Raw genomic sequence first — 18,545 nt, 5'->3', positions numbered from 1 at the left:
TGAGTTCTAAAATGAAATATCAAGATTTATTTTTAATAACCATTTTGTGTATATGCTTTTTTTTTTTTTTAGATAGGGTTTAGTAACTTTTTTAAGGGTAAGTCTACAGAAATTTAAGCGCATTAAAAGTTATAAATATTAAAAGTAAACGCTACTAGGTTGTTTATTACATTAAGGTTAATACTTAAACAAGGTTATTTAGAAAGGAGATTTATGCTCTAGGACATTGTGGTTTAATATTAATCGTTATAAAATTAGAGCCAAGCGTAGCCACAAAACCGTTAATTAAAGATGTTAAATTTCGCTTCGAAATTCATTATCGAACTTGTTAACGTTTGTGAAGTTAAGCTATAGTTTAATATAAGTTTGTTAATTCAATTTTTTACAAGAAAACCATGAAAAAATAGGATTATTATGTCTTTAGAAACTTTTTTAACTTAATGAATTCTTTAATAAATTTCAATTTAACCAAACTACTTTTTCGGTTACCTGTGCCCACCTATAATTAGGGCTTATAATTGTTTTAATAATTCGAAATGATGGGTTGTTATATCTTGTGTTGGTAGTATTAAACTTGATTAACGTCTAAAATATATAAAAATTTTGTCTGATTTAATATTTGGTACTGTTGGATAAGAGTAGTTTTGTTGAGTATACGTAAAAACAATGGTTTTTGAAAGTCTGTTGCTGGGAACTTAAAGAGTTCGCTTTGGTTAAAAACTTTTAAATATTAGGTTACAACAAACCAGTTGTGTTTGGCTAGGTTAGTAGACTATTGTATTACTATTGTAAGTATTAACCAAACTAAAATGAATAGTTTTTTAAAGAAAATTAGAAATAGGAAATACCGTTATTTTAAGATGAGTTCAGCAATGGGGCATCCTAAAATAAAATTAATTTTTGTTTTCTTGGCTGCTTGTCCCTTCATTTTGATATGCTTTAATAGTTACTCAAAAAAGGGATATAAGCCTGAATTAATAACAAAGGGTAAGAAGTAAAGTATATTACATAGTATATAATTTTTTTTTTATACTAGTCACTTGTACGACAATAACTTTAATTTAGATTTAGACCAAAGCAATAGTGAAAACGTGAACCTAAACGAAACTGAAGTTAGAATACAAAAATGGAAAAAAATAGAGGACTCTTTTGCCAATAAGGTATATAAATAAAAAATACTCCGCCGTATTAGAATAAATGTATTTTTACAGACAATTTTTGTAGCATTTATTTGTTATTTTGTTGTCATATAAACAATTATTTCATTATTAAAAACAAATAGTAAAGATAATATTTTTCTACAGTAAATACAAAATTAGATTACGATGATGTATAACAATGTAAGCGACCTTTATTTTAGCCCCTATCCCGCCAACTACCCAAAATAATTGGCATTGGTGTCAAAAAGTGTGGAACGGGTGCTTTAAGCGCATTTTTGCATCATCATCCCATGATATATATTGATTTAATTCATCAAGAAACAGAATATTTTATTCGTCCTGGGAATTTAAATAACTACAGGTAAAAATTAATAAATAAGAAAAATTAAGAAATAAACGAAAACTGTAATTTAACAAACAATGATTCAGCAAGTTTAAGTTTCTAAACTAAAAATAGTAAAAAATGCAATCAATACCCTGGGGTTTCTATGCGTTCACAAACGCATTCAAAACACGATATTTAATATGCTTTGGCACAAGACACTTAAGCATTATAACGCGCTCAAGTATGTAATACCGTAATTGGTGTACTTACTGTAGAAAAAAAATCAATAAATCTTGTAGTAGAGTTTCGGCTAGACTATAAACCAAACATTTTTTTGGCAGAAGCAAAATGCCTTTGTCTCCTGAAGGTTCTTTAAGCATGGAAAAAACACCAGGTTACTTTTTTAATTACAAACGAGGCCCTCTTAATATTCCACATTTGATTAAAAACTCGGTACCTGATGCTAAACTTTTGTTGATTTTGTGTGAACCTGCGGCCCGTGTTTATTCAGATTTTGTTCAAGAGGTAAACACTTTTTATGCAAAACTTTTTTTGGAGTTTAGAGAAAAAATCTTTAAATTTTTGTTTGGTCATAGGCCTGCCTATGCATAAAATACAGGATATATAATTACCTAACTGTAAAAGTTTAGGTCCATTCCTATACATGCAGCCTAAGTTTATAATAGCATTTTTTTTATAGTGGGGTCGACAAAAAGCTACGGGAAATATTCCCGAAATATTAAAATATGAAAATTTCTCTTCGTTTATGGAGCATTATTATCCAAAAATGAACAAGATGTTTGGTGGATGTCCAGATAGAAAATCGCTTTCTTTAGAAAGTCAAGAACTACGGCGTACTGATATTTTATCGTCAGCATTTACCAACGGCTTGTACGAGTTACATCTAAGGAATTGGTTAGAACTTTATAACAAAACAAACCTTATGGTAATTGACGGTGGGGAGTTATTCAACAACCCCGGCAAAACCATTGAAGATATTCAAGGCTTTCTTGGTATTCCAAAACTTATTCTACGAAGCGATTTTGTTAAAGATCCGTCATCACCAAAGTTTCACTGTTACAAAAACTGGCAACTTAATAAGTTGAATTGTCTTCATTCTGGTAAAAAGAGAACAAAGGGAACTAGTAATAATATCGACCCTAAGTACTTCAAGATTTTAAAAGATTTTTACAAATGTTACAACGAAGCTTTGTTCTCTGTTTTAGGGCGAAAATTTCAATGGGGTTAAATTAATTTTAAAGGCCTGTTCGCACGACAGAGTAACGTTGCGTTGCGCTGCGTTACGTTGCGTAACTTTACAAGTTCTAGGGATTTTTTTTTAAAATTTTTATAAAAAATATTTAACAAAAGTATACCGCTTACCAAATCTCACGTAAATTTCGCTCCAGCCACAAAACTTTACGAACTTTTGCAAAATTTTGTACGTGTGAACGACTCTGTTTATTTTAAATGGTTGTGCAATCTTGCATTACGTTACGTTGCGTTGCGTACGCCGTGTGAACGGGCCTTAAACCTTAATTTTGTGTTTTTAATTCCAGTTAAAGTAATAAGTTAAGATATTTATTTTGTGTCTTGTGATAAAGTACGCTTGTTTAAACTTTGATAAAATAATATTATATTTTAAAGAGATATCTTTTAGTGCAAATTATTAAATAAAATTGCTCCATTAAAGATTTAAAAATTTTACAAAAATAACAATGGTGACAAAAAAACGTTTGATATTTGCGTTGTCGTAAAACTGTTACAACAATAATCGTTCTTGTTGTTTTTTTCTTAAAAAGCAGCATGGCTACGTGAACTAAAGAAAGGTTAAATTTCATAAATTTAAGTAACTATCAGGCAAATTAAAACCAAAAAGTGTATTGAATAAAGTTTATGCTTATGTTTAGACATTGTTAAGAATATGCAGGAGGTTGTTGCAAACCTGGACCATGTTAAATTTGATTTAGAATATGCGATTGAACAGCAAGTCGGAATACAACCTTTACCTTTCACAGGAATGGATAGTAAGCATAGTGTTTGTAAACTTAATTGTTAATTTTTACTTAAAATTTGCTAAATGGTCTTTCTTGGTCTTGTCAAGTTTACTCTGCTGTTTTATGTATTTTGTTATTGTTTTTTTTTATTTTTTGTTTTAATTTTTTAGCTAATAAATTGTGTTTATAACTTATTTTCCTTTAAGAATCTGGTGCGCCAATTTGTCATTACTTCAAGATGAACATTTGTCAGCGAGGGGCAAATTGTCCTTTTCGTCATGTTATTGGAGACAAGTCAGTTGTTTGTAAACATTGGTTGAGAGGTTTATGTAAGAAGGGAGACCAGTGCGAGTTTTTACACGAATATGACATGAGCAAAATGCCTGAATGTTATTTTTATGCTAGATTTGGTAAGTTGAGACCTATTAGTGGTTAATAATTTTAGATTCAAAAGTTTATTTTTATGTTGAAAAAATTTCTAGAACTTTATTTTTTTCCATTTTTATTGTTTTTAAATTATTTATGTTCAAAGGTCGTTGTGATAATAAGGATTGTCAGTATCAACACATCGATCCTGCCGATAAAATAAAAGACTGTCCGTGGTATGACAGGGGACATTGTCGACATGGTGAGTTTTAAAGTTTCATGCCTTAAATCCATTTATGTTCAAGTGTAGTATTTTTATAATTATTTAGTGTTTATTTATGATGTTAGGTGGTCTGTGCAAACACAGGCACAGAAGGAAAATCATGTGCATGAACTACTTGGTTGGGTTTTGTCCTGAAGGACCAAAATGTAAATTTGCCCAGTAAGTTAAACTTCTTATTTGTATAAAATATATATAACTTTAAGCCTTAACGTATAATGTTTTTTGTGCAAGTCCGGAATGGGACCTCCCAGCTGTAGAACAGAAAGGAGCAATTTGTCATTTATGTTCTGAATGGGGACATAAGGCAAATAACTGTCACAATAAAAAGAAAGGGGTAAGTGTTTATTATGCTAGAAGCCCCCCCCCCCCAAAAAAAAATGTTATATAAAATAATATGAATGTATTTGATTGCAGGATAACTCAACTGAGGGTGGTGGTCTTGTGTTAAAAATAAACAACAACAATACAGCTAAACCTTCACCAATGCAGCTTAATGTTTCAAAGGCAAAAATATTATTTAGGGTCTTTTCTTGTGTATTATTGATTTAAATTTGAATCTTTAAATTGATTCAAAATTTTAAATTATTTTGATTATCATATCTGTAAAATTAAATGACTTTTGTTAGTTATTTTTAGCTTGTTGATGAACTATTTGAGCAACGGAGAAGGACAAATGCTGGACTTTCAAACACAAACAAAAACATTGCACAGAGAATGGGTGGGAACCGGGATTTCAGTCACATAACTTGTTTTAGAGTAAGTTCGAAAATTTGCAAAGATTTTGTATTGTCACTTTAATAACATTGACAATTTATTTATTTTTTGTGCTGTTAAGTGCGGCCAAAAAGGTCATTATGCAAGCAGATGTGCAGAACTACATGGAGGTGGATTTCCTAAACCAACCCCGATGACTTGAAATTAAATAAAAAATAAAATTTGTATAAAAATCGATCGAGTTGCAGGGAAGTCACTCTTCTTTTATTGATCTGTTCTTTGTAGCTTTATAAACTTGCACCGACTTTGAATAGGAGTTTATAATACTGTTAAATCAGTTTATTCTTTCTTAAAAATGGCTTGTGATGTCCAAAAATGTATTATTGAAAATAAAATTATTAAAATGATTCTTTTAACATTGGGCCTCTTGATTAAGATTGCTTAAATAAGTTCTTTACCCAGGGTCAGTTTATATCTGGTCATTTTCCTTAATTTTTTTGCTACAAGCTAGCTATTAACTAAACTAAAGCAGGGTTGGTAAACGTATAGTATTGCAACTTAATAAATTTGTTTAAATATTTTATTTTTTTGGCAACCCTCTTTCGCGCCATGACGAAATCCAACAACAAAAAGTTTCATTAATATACACATGCTTGTTTTTAAAATTTGATAAGGTTTAAAGCCGTTGTAAACATCATGGACCAAGTTTTGTATACTCTGGTTAGGGTCGACGGTAATACTGACCAGAAAATTGAAATAAAAGACACAGAAACGGTTTTAGGTCGCGGTCAGTTTCTGCAAATCAGCGAGAAAAAAATCTCTCGAAATCATGCGTTACTGTCTTTTCAAAACGGAAAACTAAATCTAAAATCAACTCATTCTAATCCTTGTATCGTAACATTAACTTGGAAAAGTAAAAAGTTACTTTTAAAAAGCGGGGGCTCTGTTATTTTAAACAACGGAGACCAGTTCTCTTTGCTCAACGGTGAATATTGTTACGAAGTTGTTTTTGATAATGACGTCACCGCTAAGCAACAAAATTCTGAAGAAAATGCGAATTTGTGCCAATCTCTAAATGCTACTGCTGATAAAAAAGTCAATGTAGACCTTAATATATTAAATACCAAAATTGAAAATTCAAAAAGAAATAATGATGCAGAAAATAAATTTGACAAACTTATTCAAACTAAATGTAAAAAGGAATCATTACTACAAGAAAGCAACCAAAATAGTGATGGAACCTCAGTTACTATAAACTCTACACCTACTTCAGCTTCTAAGAATGTGAAACAAGAAAGTCAAAGCCCAACAACCTTGCCAACTAAAAAGCGAAAACTACCATCATGGATGTCATCTTCTCCCCGCAGTTCAACTCAAAAACTGACAACTCAATTAACCCCAAAAAAAACTCCGAAACGTTCCAAAATCATGTTTGAATCTGATGATGATGATGATAGTATTAACGATATACCATTTAGAACACCAAAAATGAAATCAGAACAAAATGAGAAAAATGATAAGGAAATTTCTTCTAAACTATCACGGAAATCTAGGCATGATTGCAGTAGTTCAGATGGTGAAATTCCAATTCATGTTTTTCGACAAAGCTCTCAGATAAACTCCGAGGATCAATCAAGCCATGAAACTTCAGAAAATTCTATTGATGAACTTAGCACTTCAGGAAAACACAATAAAAATAGTGAAAATGAAATAAACACTTCAGAAAATAATTCCAACGACACACATAGTACTTCAACACCAGACAATAAAAATGAAGAGAACAAAATTAATACTCCAGAAAAGCAAAATATCAATGGAAATTTTACCAATACCCAAGATTCTAGTGACATTAATGTATCACCAACTGCCAGTAGCAGTAGTAATATTAATCCCCAAACTTCCAGTAGTAGTAGTAGTAATAATATTCCACAAACTTCCAGTAGGACACCCTGCATGTATGGTGCATCATGTTACCGTAAAAACCCAGTTCATTTTCAAGAATTCTCACATCCCAGCAATTCTGATTATTATAATTTATCCTCCCAAAATGATTCTAACCCCTCAGATGATAACGATAAGCCTGAATGTGAATATGGACTAAACTGTTATAGAAAAAATCCACTACATAGGTATTTTGTTGGTGAAAATATAATTATGGTTTACTTATGTAGTTATAAAACCCAAAAATATTTTATAACAGACAACAGTACAAACATACACGGAGACTGAATCCCCAAAGAGCTTCCAAAAACAACAATGATAGCAGTGAAGAAGATGAATATGATCTCGAAGATAGTTTTATCGATTCCAGTGAAGAAGGTTTAAAAAAAATCTTTGTTTTGGAAGACAAAATTCGTTGTTTTTTAATTCCTTAGAAAATCAATTAAAATAATAATTGATTGTTATGATTCACAGGAATATTAACTGATGAGGAGTCTGACTGGCACCCTTCACAAGGAGGTAAAAAGAGTGATAATAAAGGGGAGGATGGGGAGAGTGAAAGTGATGTTGACGAGTTAGTCCAGGATGCAAAAAACTTTTCAAGAAATAAAAAATTATGGAAAAAGTAACCATGGGTATTTTTGTGAAATTTTTCACACTTTATTGTGCATATATTAATTTTTATATAAAAGAAATATCTATTAATAAACACTCTTTGATAATATAATTAAAAAAAATGTTGAAGTTAAAAATATTAAGAACAAAATTAAAATCAAAATAATATTAATTAAACTAAAAAGTCCAGTACAAGAATAAAAGCATCCACAATTAAAATTATTGTTTCATTTTTGTCCAAATTTCCTCTAATTTGGGTTGATCTAATATGTTCTCTGCAAGCAAAACGCGAATTAGTTGCTCCCTCGCATTTCCCACAAAGTTGTTCTTAAAAAAATTTGCCGTTGCTGAAGTTTTGTCGAGTGGAACTCTGATTAATCCAAGTGTCTGTAATATTTCTCATTGTAAATACAGTGTTTTTATTATGGAGACATTAATGATCAAATGGGTGTTACACAGAAAAACAGTTTTGTAATAAGCATTAACTGTTTGCCAGTTGTATTAAAAAAACAATAGATGTTAATGCAAGCAATTGTTTAAACAATGAACAGCGTGGCACAAAAATTTTGAAATTTAAGGAATGTTTTTACCTCTCCTCCCCAATCTTTGCACTTTAAAATATTTTCTTCAATTTTAACAAGGTCTTTTTCCTTGTATTTCTTCACATAAAAGTGATCAACTAAACCAATTTTCTTATGAATCCATGTCCCAAAGTAATTAGATTCAGTAAAGTTATACCTGTGAAAATCACTTTTTTAATTGCCCAGTAATTTGCTGCTGATTAAGTGCCGGTTAAGCAGGGGTTTATACAATTTATAGCGCCTTACTCAAGGGCGCTACAGCATGAGATCAATGGGGATCAAACCCACGACCCCATGTGTGGTGTAGCAAGTGTTTTTACCACTACACCACACCACTTCAATATTATAAAGGTTAAACCAAAAATTAAAAAAAACATTTAATATAATTAATAGGGTTAAATATCCTATGTGAAACGCCTTTGTTTTTTTGCATATTAAACAAAATTTTTCTTAAATTTGTGTTTTTATGTTTTCTTACAATTAGCAAAAGGGGTAAAAAAGGTTTTCTTACTTAGAGTCCAGGCCAACCTCTTCTTCCAATTCCCTGTTTAACCCATTCACAAGATTGTCCTCATGGACATACCCACCTGGAAAACCGATTGTTCCATCAAAACGAAGTTGCATCTGAACATCCAATTAGTAGTTGATAAACTCAAATTACTGCGTTCTAAAAATTGGTACGATTTACTACCTAATATAACAAATGTATCTACGTACCATGATCACGTATGTTTTTACTGTAGGGTCTTTTTTTTCGCAAAACAGTATAGCATGAGCCGCTTCTCTTTGATTTTCAGATATTTGTATGGTTTTATGGTCCTTATGTATATATTTAGCCCCTGCCTAATACAAGGTAGTGACAAAGTAATTAAGTCGGTAAAAAAATGTAGACAGTTCTTTTTCATAAACAAAAAATCCAATTCTTACCTGTTCCCAAAACTTCATGGTTGTCGTAGTTAAGGAGATAAAGGTAGATTTTAAAAACTTTGTATCCAATAAAGAACAGCAAGGCAGAAATCGCTATTTAATACTTTAGATTGAAAGTTCCAGGTTTTAAGTTTAGTTCCTGTTCCTAGAAATTGCATTACATGGGAGTTCCCCGTTGCATTTTTCTAAATCAAGCTGTTACTAAATGAATCGTGCAAAAGTTACATTTTTGGAAACATTGGCGCAAATTAATTGGAATCACTGGATTTAAGTCTTGTGACTTGAAGATTTCGTTGTTGTTATGATTTAAAGCCGTTCTTTGTGTTAATTAATTGTAATTAAGTAGCTTAGTAAGGTTACAAATAAGTATGTTATGTATGAAATTACGATTTATTTATTATTTAGTATTATAAATCTTGTTTAGTGGCGGTATATAAGCCGTCTAAATGTTATAAAATGTATACGAAACGACGATAACAATTTGCTACTTTTAAAATTTCAACTTCGTATCATAAATTTAACTCTAAAAAATATTAGTATTCTTGAGTACCGAGTTAGTATAACAGTCTGACAGTCCTTTTTTGTTATTAGATATTCAGACTGTTATTGGACTTGACACTAGTAAACAAAGACTGATTGTTGAATTTTATTTTTTGTTTATTTGAAAACACTGACAAAAGTATGGCTGGAAAGCCACCTCCTTATCAACCAATACAAGGATATTATGAAGGCCAGGGTAAGTAAATTAACTATTTTTAACATTATATTAGGTGTTTATATATTTTTATGGTTTTATTACATTTAAAAATATGTTTTTGTTAGGTCCACAACCCCCACAACAACAACAACAACAACAACAACCTTACACCCAACAACCACCACCTGGTTACCCAAATTACCAAGGTAAATTTTTGTAATATTTACTTATTTTAGTATATATATAATTGTTTAAAAGCTTATGTGTGTAGGATAGTTATTTTTGTCGTATTGGTTTAATTTATGTATAATGTCATTATTGAAATTTTATATTTATGGATCAAAAAGAGTGAAAATTCTTCCCACTCAAATCTGGTTTATTTTTAGGTAATCCAAATAAACAACCAATAAACCATCATCACCATCACCATCCACCAAACTATGGCACTGGTTACCAGCAAACAACCATTATACAAAGTGTACCAGTAGTGGTGGTGGGTGGTTGTCCTGCATGCAGGTATGTTTAAAAATGTCATCAAATATTTTTTCAATGTAAATTTTTTTTAAAGCTTTGCCCTAAGCTTTAAGTTCAAAATTTTGTTGTTTTTATTGCACAAAAGAAAATTTTATCATATGTTATTCGCTGTTAACAACATCCTGTTAGCCTAGTTGCGTTAGCATTTTAGTGATTCATTACATTAGATGATAAATAGCTTTAAACAACAGTCTAGTCAATATTATATATTTTAATTTATTTTAACATTTTTTGTATGTAAAAGGGTTGGAGTCCTTGAAGATGATTTCACATGTCTTGGAGTGTGTTGTGCAATTGTTTTCTTTCCTATTGGCCTTCTCTGTTGCTTAGCAATGAAGCAGAGACGCTGTCCTAATTGTGGAGCAATTTTTGGCTGAAAACAATTTTTCTCTTTTTTTTCTTTTTTCATTTTTTAATTATTTTCTGCTATGTTTATTTATGGATTATAATATAGCAAGTGGCGCTTAAAATTGAGTGTTTATGTTATTTTACGATTAAATAAATGTTTTTTTGAGTTTTTTATTACAATTAAAATAACGAAATTTGCTTTCATATTTTTATGTGTACAAAAAATCAGTACACGTTTCTTTTTTTTCTTACATTTTGTTTCACTTATTTTCACGTTGCTTGGTGTATTTAACTAAGTTCTGAATTGGGTGCAATTCGGAGTATTAAAAATTTCATGTTGTCATGTTAAGTAGATAAAAAGTTTCATCTGTCTGCTGTAAGCTATTTTAATACTGTATATTACAACCCAGTATTCCAGTGCAATTTTCTCTCTTTTTTAATAATCTTTTGTTTCAATAAAATACCTACAAGACCATGTTATGTACAATACATAACCCTTAACTAATTTGCTTTGTGCTCTGTCAACAATCGGATATTGGCGAAAGTCACCAACGCAACCGTTGGGATTTTTGATTTAAGGGAATGCTAATAAATAGAGATTTTGTACTGACACGCTCGAAATGCGGGAAGGTTCATAAATTTCGCCAAAGAGTTATTGCGAGCTTCATTAGTTAGATGTTTAGGGTTTCGTGGATAGCTTAGTATTTTTGCATTACCTATTGTGAACTTTTATTCTTAAAACAGTAGTTTTTGTATACTTCGTTAGTTTAGGTTTTTTATTGTTGCATGTATTTTTTTTTCTTTGATAATTTTCTTTAATTGGCGTTTTTAGAATTTTTTCAGAAAAACTAGTTGTCAAATCTTTAAGTAAAAATGGACGAGAATCCACCAAAATACTCAGCAGGGCCAACAGGTAAAAAATATTCAATTGTATAAAGACGAATTCCATTTATATTCAACTATTTAAAACAATTCTTTTCGTTTTGTAGAACCGATTCCCGGACCCTACCAACCACATGAAATTCCCCAAGCCCAGGGTAGGACTTTAAAATATTTTTTTTTATGATTTAGTAATATTTTAAAAGTTTCTTTATATCACTTTTTAAAGATTATGTTTTTCGGTTTAACATTTTTAATTAATTATGCCTTTCAAATTTTCCTTTTTTTTATCTAGTAAACTGTTTTAGGTAAGGGATTTGAAATCTGTACATAATACTTTTTGTATTTAATTGTATTTTGTTAGTATGAAAGCAGTTAATAATGTTATATGCAAATTTTTTTAGTTTATTTTATTATTTTTTTATTATTTTATGGATCAACGACTCTTTGATTATTATTTTTGGAAAGATTAACTTGTTTCTGAAATCTTCGTTAAAAAATAAAAAAATAATTTATGTATTGTTAAATTAAATAGAATGGCGATTGCTTTATCAAAAATTTCGCAAAGCAGTTCGTAACATGTTTTTAAATTTGACAAATTGGTTTGCGCAGTTAATAATTAATTCTGGCTCTGTTATCAAAAAGAGATATGCCTAAGTAATACTTATACTTATTAAAAACCTCCATGTAAATGTTAAAAAAATAAAGTTTTATCCAAAGCGACGTTTTGTTAATTAGTAATAAATGCCTCTTATGTTAAGTGGTTTTGCTAGCCAATACCCATACTTGATTTTTGGATTTTATTGTACGTTAACATTATTGGTTTTTATTATTTTATGTTATATCAAACCAACGCAGATTTTTTGTTAATATTTATTTGAAAATGTGCTTTCTAGCTGTAATAAAGATTAGTTTAAATTGGTTTATTTACAAATTTTGTTTAAAATAAAGCAATTAAATAACATTTTTTTTATTTTTTTTATCAAGGACATTTTCAAAGTGCTGGGACGCAAGGGCAGGGGGGGAACGTTTACATCAATAACGCACCACCTCCAGTTCAACAGCAACCCGTTGTAACTTAAACTTTCTGTTTAATTAAAGTTTCATAATAAATTGTATTGAAAACTGATTTAATATTTTTTATTTTACTCAGATCAACGTTATTAACCAGAATGCAAATTCAGGTACTACTGGACAAAAAGTAGTATATGGAGGCTCAGGAAATTGTCCAAGATGCGGGTATAAAATGCTTATTAAATTTATATTACAACATTCATTAAAAAAATGTATCACCTTTTTTAATTTCTATTTATTTTGTTTTTAGTCATGGTGACTTGAGTGATACTTACACTTGCGGTGGAATCTGTTGTGCTGTTTGCTGTTTCCCGTGTGGAATTCTTTATTGTTTATTTTGTGCAAAACGCAGGAAGTGCGGTCACTGCAATGCTTTATATTAGAATAAAAATTTGAAAAAATATTTTGCAGATTCGAAATTGAACTTTGCCTTAATTGATTATGAACTTATATAAATATTTGTCTTAATTTTTTTTTTTTTTATTACGTATGCTAACCTGCATTAAAGCGGTAAATGTATTCACCGTTGTTTACTTGAACTAATCGTTAACTAATCTCTCATAAATTTGTAATTATCGAGATCTAAGCTCGTTACTGTAGTCAATAAAATCAGTATGTAAATTATCATTGTTCATTGTTTCAATATCACAAGCCTATAAAACACTATTAAAAAAACTCTTCTAAATTTGTTTTAGCTTAGTCCATGTGCCATTTTCCAACTTGTACAAACGTTATAACGATTTAAGTATGTTGTTTGACGTCGCCAATGTCAAAATAGAAGTTGTTTGGAATTAGAACGCACTAACCATTTTTGTTAATTTGTATATATTGACCATTAACCTTTTAACTTCTTTAGTAAAATTAAAATCTGTAGTTTAAAAAGTAGTTTAAAGAATTAGCTTTATAAGGATTACTTTAAGTACTTTAACCTATTAAAATGGATGAGGTACCACTGCCATACAACTCGGCAGGAGGACCAACGGGTAAAACATTTATTCAATAATAATTTTTTGTTACACGATTTATTTGAATATTTATAAATTTTACTGTACTTGAAAACAGGAAATCTAGAAAATAATCTTCACCAACCACAAGATATCCCCAACCAACAACCTTAACCCAAATATAGATATAATAATTTTTTCTAATTTTTTGTGATTTTATCAATTTTTAGTAAACTGTATTTTGTGTATCAAGCAAACCAAAATGGCCAAGGTGTGTCCTACATCTTTATTTAGGCTCCTACACAACCACAAGCACCTGTGGTATGTTGTTATAAAAAATTTAAGTCACATAAATAAAAAAATCATTTTTCGACAAGAAATGTTAGATGTTTTTTAAACTATTCCACTAACTTTGCAGTTTTTCGTTAAAACTAAAAAAATGTTTGGTTGGTTTTTAACATCAGTTTTAAATTAATAGGTGCATATTGTAAACCAAAATTCAGCTTCTGCTTCGAATGATAAGAAAGAAAATAGTAGTAAATACTGTCAGTGCTGCGGGTAAAAAAATACACTTTCGGTTTTAAACTTAAAAAAAGATTTAAAAAAAAATATATTTATATTTTTGTACTTAAATTGTCATTTTATTTTTTTGTAGTGTTAAGTTGAGGCCCCATGTTTCTTGTCAGGGAATATGCTGCCTTTTACTTTGTCCTTTTCCATTTGGGTTTCTTTATTGTTTGTTTTGTGAAACATGAAAAAAAAGCGATTTTTGCGATGTTTTATATAAGTAAAAAGTATAGAGATTCTAAGTTTTCTCTGAAAAAATTAGATTTAAAAAAAATTAATTTTATTTAAATTGCATTTACAAATTTTTATTTAATTTTGTATTAAAGTTGCATCAAACTATTATTTTAATTATGTTTTAGTTATAAAATTATTTTTGTAAATTCGATTTAAATAAGAGTTTTCAACTTGATTGCGAATATATTGTAAAACTGATTAATAGTAACGTGTATGATATTGACAGAGGGAAACAAAAAATGTACTTTTATACAAATTTATACAACTATTACTGTAAGTTATTGCTGCAACAAAACAGGCGGATACTTTACCTTGTTTACAAAAAAAACAAGCACTTTTTTAGCTTCACCTTATAATGAAGATTGTAATAAATAGAATGTTACTTTCCGTTAACAAATTTTTTTATAAATTATTGTTAACTCTAAAAAACTTAAATTTTTGCAACACAAAAATTTACATCTTTTAAAGTAAATACGTACACCAACAAGTACACCAACAAAAAACTGCAGCTCCTTTTAAAGTAAATAAGCTATTTATTTTAGGAATTCGAACTACATTTTATAGATTGATTATTACCTTGTCGTTAACCCCTGCAGTATATAAAATCAATATTGGAAATAACATTTTCAATTGTTTCAATAAAATAAGTCCGTAATCGAAAAACGAATTTTCTTCGAAATCTATTTTGTGCTCTTTACACACTCAACGTTTGTGTACGTGGGTGACTCTCTTTATTAGCTTATACGTCATTCAACTCACGTTAGAGAAATGGACAAACATAATATAGTCACATGCTTTACATATGATGTTTGATTTAGTGATTGCTATTAGAAAATTCGCCCAGGAAACGGCGTACATTTAATAAGCGCTTTATAAGCTAAAGGTCAAAAATTCTGTATAAGTTCGTTAGTAAATTAAAAACTGTTATTTTTTAATTATTGTCAGTTTAGATTCTGTATTCAGATAAAATTTTGTTTACGTAGGTTTAAGAATTAGATTTAAACGTTTCTTGTTTAGTATTTTAAATTTCTAAACTTAATATGGATGAAAAACCTCCACCATATTCCGCAGAAGGAGGGCCAACAGGTAAAATAAATCTATCAGTTAATATCAAGTATTTATATTTAACTCGTTTGAATTTTTATTAGATCTACAGTATCCTGCTGCGGGAAACCCCCCTTATCCCCCTACAGCAAACCCTCCCTACCCAGCAACAGGAAATACACCTTACCCACCGCAGGCTGCCCCTTACCAACAACCGTTACCTCAAAGTAAGTATTTATAATTTTTAAAATATAATTTTTACTTTAATTTTTAGTAGAATTTCAACATTATTGATTCTTATATTGTATTTTTAGCCAACCAGTACGTTCATAGCAACGTTAATGTTGTACAAGCTCAACCCGCAGCTATTATTCTGACTGCGAACTGCCCAAACTGCAGGTAAGATTATTTTTTTACAAGAAAATGAGTTGTTTTGAATTGGTTTTGCATTACAGGTCAGGAATTCTGGTAGAGGAGTTTACGTGTTGTGGTATTTGCTTGGGTATATTTTGTTTTCCAATTGGTTTAATCTGCTGCCTCTTAATGAAGGACAAAAGATGCACAAATTGTCGTGCGACTTTCTAGAATGATTTCACAACATTTAAAATAAAGTTAACATGTGTTTGATTCTTATGTAATTTAGATTCATTTTTTTATATTTCACTTTTTAATAGAGATACTTTAATTTAATTTGCCTGGAAACGTATATGTTCTATTCTTTTCCTGTGTATTTAATTAATTATATTAAACGTTGGGCTCACGTGTATCGAATTATATTTGTTTAAATGTGATTCTTTTTATAAACAAAGTCTAATTATTAATTTGTATGTATTCCTTCGATATATTGATTTGCTTTTTGTATTTTACTTATAAAAACATAAAGTATTGTTACCTTAAATAGAAATAAGGATATTTATTTGTAGGTAAAATGGAATATTATAATTTTTCATTTTACAATAGTCTGTAGTACGGGTCTGCCAATGCAGTTAATAATTAATTTTCTCTAGTAAAACAAAGGAAAAATTTGTTGACGTTTTTTGTTTATTCATGAAATAGAAATGTTTTTCGATGAGTAGTTAACTAGTGATAATAATTTTTCATTTGGAAACAAAACAGAAATACATTTTTTATTCCTTAGTTAATAATTTTTCTAATTATATTTTGGTATCACAAATTTTCTAAGCGCAAATAAAGTAAATAAAACAAATATATTTTTTTAATTTTTTGCATTGCAATCCCAAAATATCTAACCGCATGTTGGCGTTCCAGAGCTTCTATCCTTAATATGGGTGCGGTAAATTCCGGAGAGTTATTATCAAATCTAGTCAAAAATTTTACTTTAAGTTAACTTGAGAAGCAAGTTAGCGTTTTATTTTTAACAGACTGCAGTTTTCTAAAAATCGTTAAGTTTATATTTCTTATAGTTGAGTTACAGGTAATGAAAAATAATATGGATATACAACAGCCGTTACCTAATTATCAGCAGTCGCAAAATCAACGTAATTTTTTAAATTTTTATTTCTTTTAATTATTTTTTGCTGCTTGACAAATATTTTTGTTTTCAAATTCTTGTTTTTTTACAGAATATCAGCAGAGTTATGCTGGAGGTAATGTTGCGAAACAGATAGTGATTGGTTTGAAGTTAAAATTTTTAATATAAATATTTATTTTTGTTGGTTATAATTAACTATTCTAAGTAATGTTTTTTATTAAATTTTTAATTTTTTTGATTTTAATAAAACCCTAAAAGTTATTTAATACATTTTAGGGATGCCACCTCCACAAGCAGCCCCATATATGGTGCCTGGGCCATCAGCCCCAGCAAATAATAATGTAGTAGGAAACACCTACATTAACAATCCACCTCCAGTTCAACAACAACCACAAATGGTTAATAACTAAAATTGTTTCAGATAAATGACAAACTTAATTCATTAAATGTCAAAACTCGACTTATATATTTTATTACTTTGTCTAGGCATTCTGTTAAAATTTAAAGACAATTTTTTCATTTTCTTATATGTCAATTTTAATATGTTTAGATCAACGTTGTAAACCAGAATACAGCAGCGCCAGCCCCACAAAATAACATTCAAGTAAATGTGGGTGGAAAAGGTCCGGGAAACTGTCCCAGATGCAGGTATAAAAATTCATATTAAGCTTATTTGAAGTTTACGTTCATTCAAAGGTTTTAAAACTGTAAAAATGAATGCAACTAGCGTAAAAGTAATTGTATGCTTCAATTATGGCGATTAATAAACAATAATGTTAGGGAAAAAATATAAATTTTCGAAAGTAACATAAAATAAAATATTTAAGTATCATATAGTACATATTTTTATACAAAAAAAAGTTAAAAAAAAGAAATTAATTTTACAAAATTGTTTTTAATTTTTTAAAACATTTCTTTTAGTTTTCGCAATTTTTTAAACAACGAAAGTTTTAACTCATAGAATTTCAATTGGTTAAAAGAATATACAATAAATTTTAGAACATTAACTAAAGACTAAAATTACGATTTATGTAAAACAGTTTTTTTAAAAAGTTAATTTAATTTTCTTTGTTCAAATTTTCGTATTTGCGCAATAAAAACCGACGATGCGCTTCATTTGTATTTACCAAAACCATAAACATTAACTTAAGTGTTACCGGATCGTTCCGCTGAACAAGCGGCCTCGTTCCGCTGAACAAGAGGAATGTTTTTACTTAATTGCCAAACGCTACTTTAGAATTTATAACTCTGCTTTACAACAATATTAAATTGGTTTTTTCTACTTTAAGCCACGGTAATTTGAAGGATAGTTACAGTTGTTGTGGGATTTGTTGCGCTATTTGCTTCTTCCCATTTGGAATCATATATTGCTTGATCTGTGGAAAACAAAGAACCTGTGCTCATTGCAATGCTGTATATTAATTTACAAGACATAAAAAAGTTTTAATTGCTTAAAAGTTAATTATATACTTCATTTTTTCTCAATTCTGGAAAATTATTATTAAAAAAAATTATTATTAATTTTGTTCTGTAATTTTTAATTGTGTAAACTTGTAAATTGTAAATCAGTTAATTCTTTATTTTAATGATGATTATGTTTAGGTTCTTTTTGTGCCTGTCAATTAGTTCTTTAGTAATATTCATGAAATTAATTTTCTTTTTAAAAATGCTTTATTAGCGTGAAACTTAGTACTTAACAGTAGAAATTATTTTTTAATTTACGATTTTTATTGTTTATAATAATAAATTACTTAATAAATATTGTTTTGCTAATATCACAAAGCATAAAAATATTATAAAAAGCGAGGATAAACTACATAGAA

At 29.2% G+C, this 18,545-nt stretch overlaps 7 protein-coding genes across 7 annotated transcripts; 6 read left to right on the top strand and 1 right to left on the bottom strand.

Annotated features, from left to right (window-relative positions):
* Positions 1-819: 819 nt before the first annotated feature.
* LOC145760451 (heparan sulfate glucosamine 3-O-sulfotransferase 1-like) lies at positions 820-2,743 on the top strand. The gene is made up of 5 exons (XM_082574347.1): positions 820-987; positions 1,066-1,160; positions 1,361-1,521; positions 1,827-2,010; positions 2,186-2,743. Exons 1-5 carry the CDS (start codon positions 861-863, stop codon positions 2,732-2,734), a joined length of 1,116 nt encoding a protein of 371 aa, XP_082430473.1. The 5' UTR covers positions 820-860; the 3' UTR covers positions 2,735-2,743.
* A 537-nt stretch (positions 2,744-3,280) lies between these two features.
* LOC145760452 (cleavage and polyadenylation specificity factor subunit 4-like) lies at positions 3,281-5,255 on the top strand. The gene is made up of 8 exons (XM_082574348.1): positions 3,281-3,512; positions 3,689-3,892; positions 4,015-4,110; positions 4,197-4,290; positions 4,363-4,465; positions 4,546-4,635; positions 4,768-4,887; positions 4,967-5,255. Exons 1-8 carry the CDS (start codon positions 3,410-3,412, stop codon positions 5,045-5,047), a joined length of 891 nt encoding a protein of 296 aa, XP_082430474.1. The 5' UTR covers positions 3,281-3,409; the 3' UTR covers positions 5,048-5,255.
* Positions 5,256-5,490: 235 nt separating this feature from the next.
* On the top strand, positions 5,491-8,187 carry LOC145759227 (uncharacterized). Its single transcript, XM_082573003.1, has 3 exons — positions 5,491-6,974; positions 7,046-7,164; positions 7,261-8,187. Exons 1-3 carry the CDS (start codon positions 5,542-5,544, stop codon positions 7,413-7,415), a joined length of 1,707 nt encoding a protein of 568 aa, XP_082429129.1. The 5' UTR covers positions 5,491-5,541; the 3' UTR covers positions 7,416-8,187.
* LOC145759228 (U8 snoRNA-decapping enzyme-like) lies at positions 7,288-9,051 on the bottom strand. Its single transcript, XM_082573004.1, has 5 exons — positions 8,910-9,051; positions 8,700-8,825; positions 8,494-8,606; positions 7,992-8,139; positions 7,288-7,788 (listed from the first exon to the last, which is right to left on the bottom strand). The coding sequence occupies exons 1-5, from the start codon at positions 8,925-8,927 to the stop codon at positions 7,621-7,623; spliced, it is 573 nt and encodes a 190-aa protein (XP_082429130.1). The 5' UTR covers positions 8,928-9,051; the 3' UTR covers positions 7,288-7,620.
* Positions 9,052-9,284: 233 nt separating this feature from the next.
* LOC145759467 (uncharacterized) lies at positions 9,285-10,961 on the top strand. Its single transcript, XM_082573303.1, has 4 exons — positions 9,285-9,645; positions 9,732-9,812; positions 9,993-10,122; positions 10,385-10,961. The coding sequence occupies exons 1-4, from the start codon at positions 9,591-9,593 to the stop codon at positions 10,515-10,517; spliced, it is 399 nt and encodes a 132-aa protein (XP_082429429.1). The 5' UTR covers positions 9,285-9,590; the 3' UTR covers positions 10,518-10,961.
* A 400-nt stretch (positions 10,962-11,361) lies between these two features.
* On the top strand, positions 11,362-12,824 carry LOC145759620 (uncharacterized). The gene is made up of 4 exons (XM_082573466.1): positions 11,362-11,401; positions 12,355-12,440; positions 12,521-12,606; positions 12,692-12,824. Exons 1-4 carry the CDS (start codon positions 11,362-11,364, stop codon positions 12,822-12,824), a joined length of 345 nt encoding a protein of 114 aa, XP_082429592.1.
* A 3,720-nt stretch (positions 12,825-16,544) lies between these two features.
* LOC145759912 (membrane protein BRI3-like) lies at positions 16,545-18,477 on the top strand. Its single transcript, XM_082573767.1, has 5 exons — positions 16,545-16,729; positions 16,814-16,837; positions 16,999-17,120; positions 17,273-17,370; positions 18,012-18,477. Exons 1-5 carry the CDS (start codon positions 16,669-16,671, stop codon positions 18,142-18,144), a joined length of 438 nt encoding a protein of 145 aa, XP_082429893.1. The 5' UTR covers positions 16,545-16,668; the 3' UTR covers positions 18,145-18,477.
* Positions 18,478-18,545: the final 68 nt, after the last annotated feature.

Source organism: Corella eumyota, chromosome 7 (assembly GCF_963082875.1).
Source record: "Corella eumyota chromosome 7, kaCorEumy4.1, whole genome shotgun sequence".
NCBI classification, from domain to species: domain Eukaryota; kingdom Metazoa; phylum Chordata; class Ascidiacea; order Phlebobranchia; family Corellidae; genus Corella; species Corella eumyota.
This window is presented reverse-complemented; position numbering and strand designations above follow the sequence as displayed.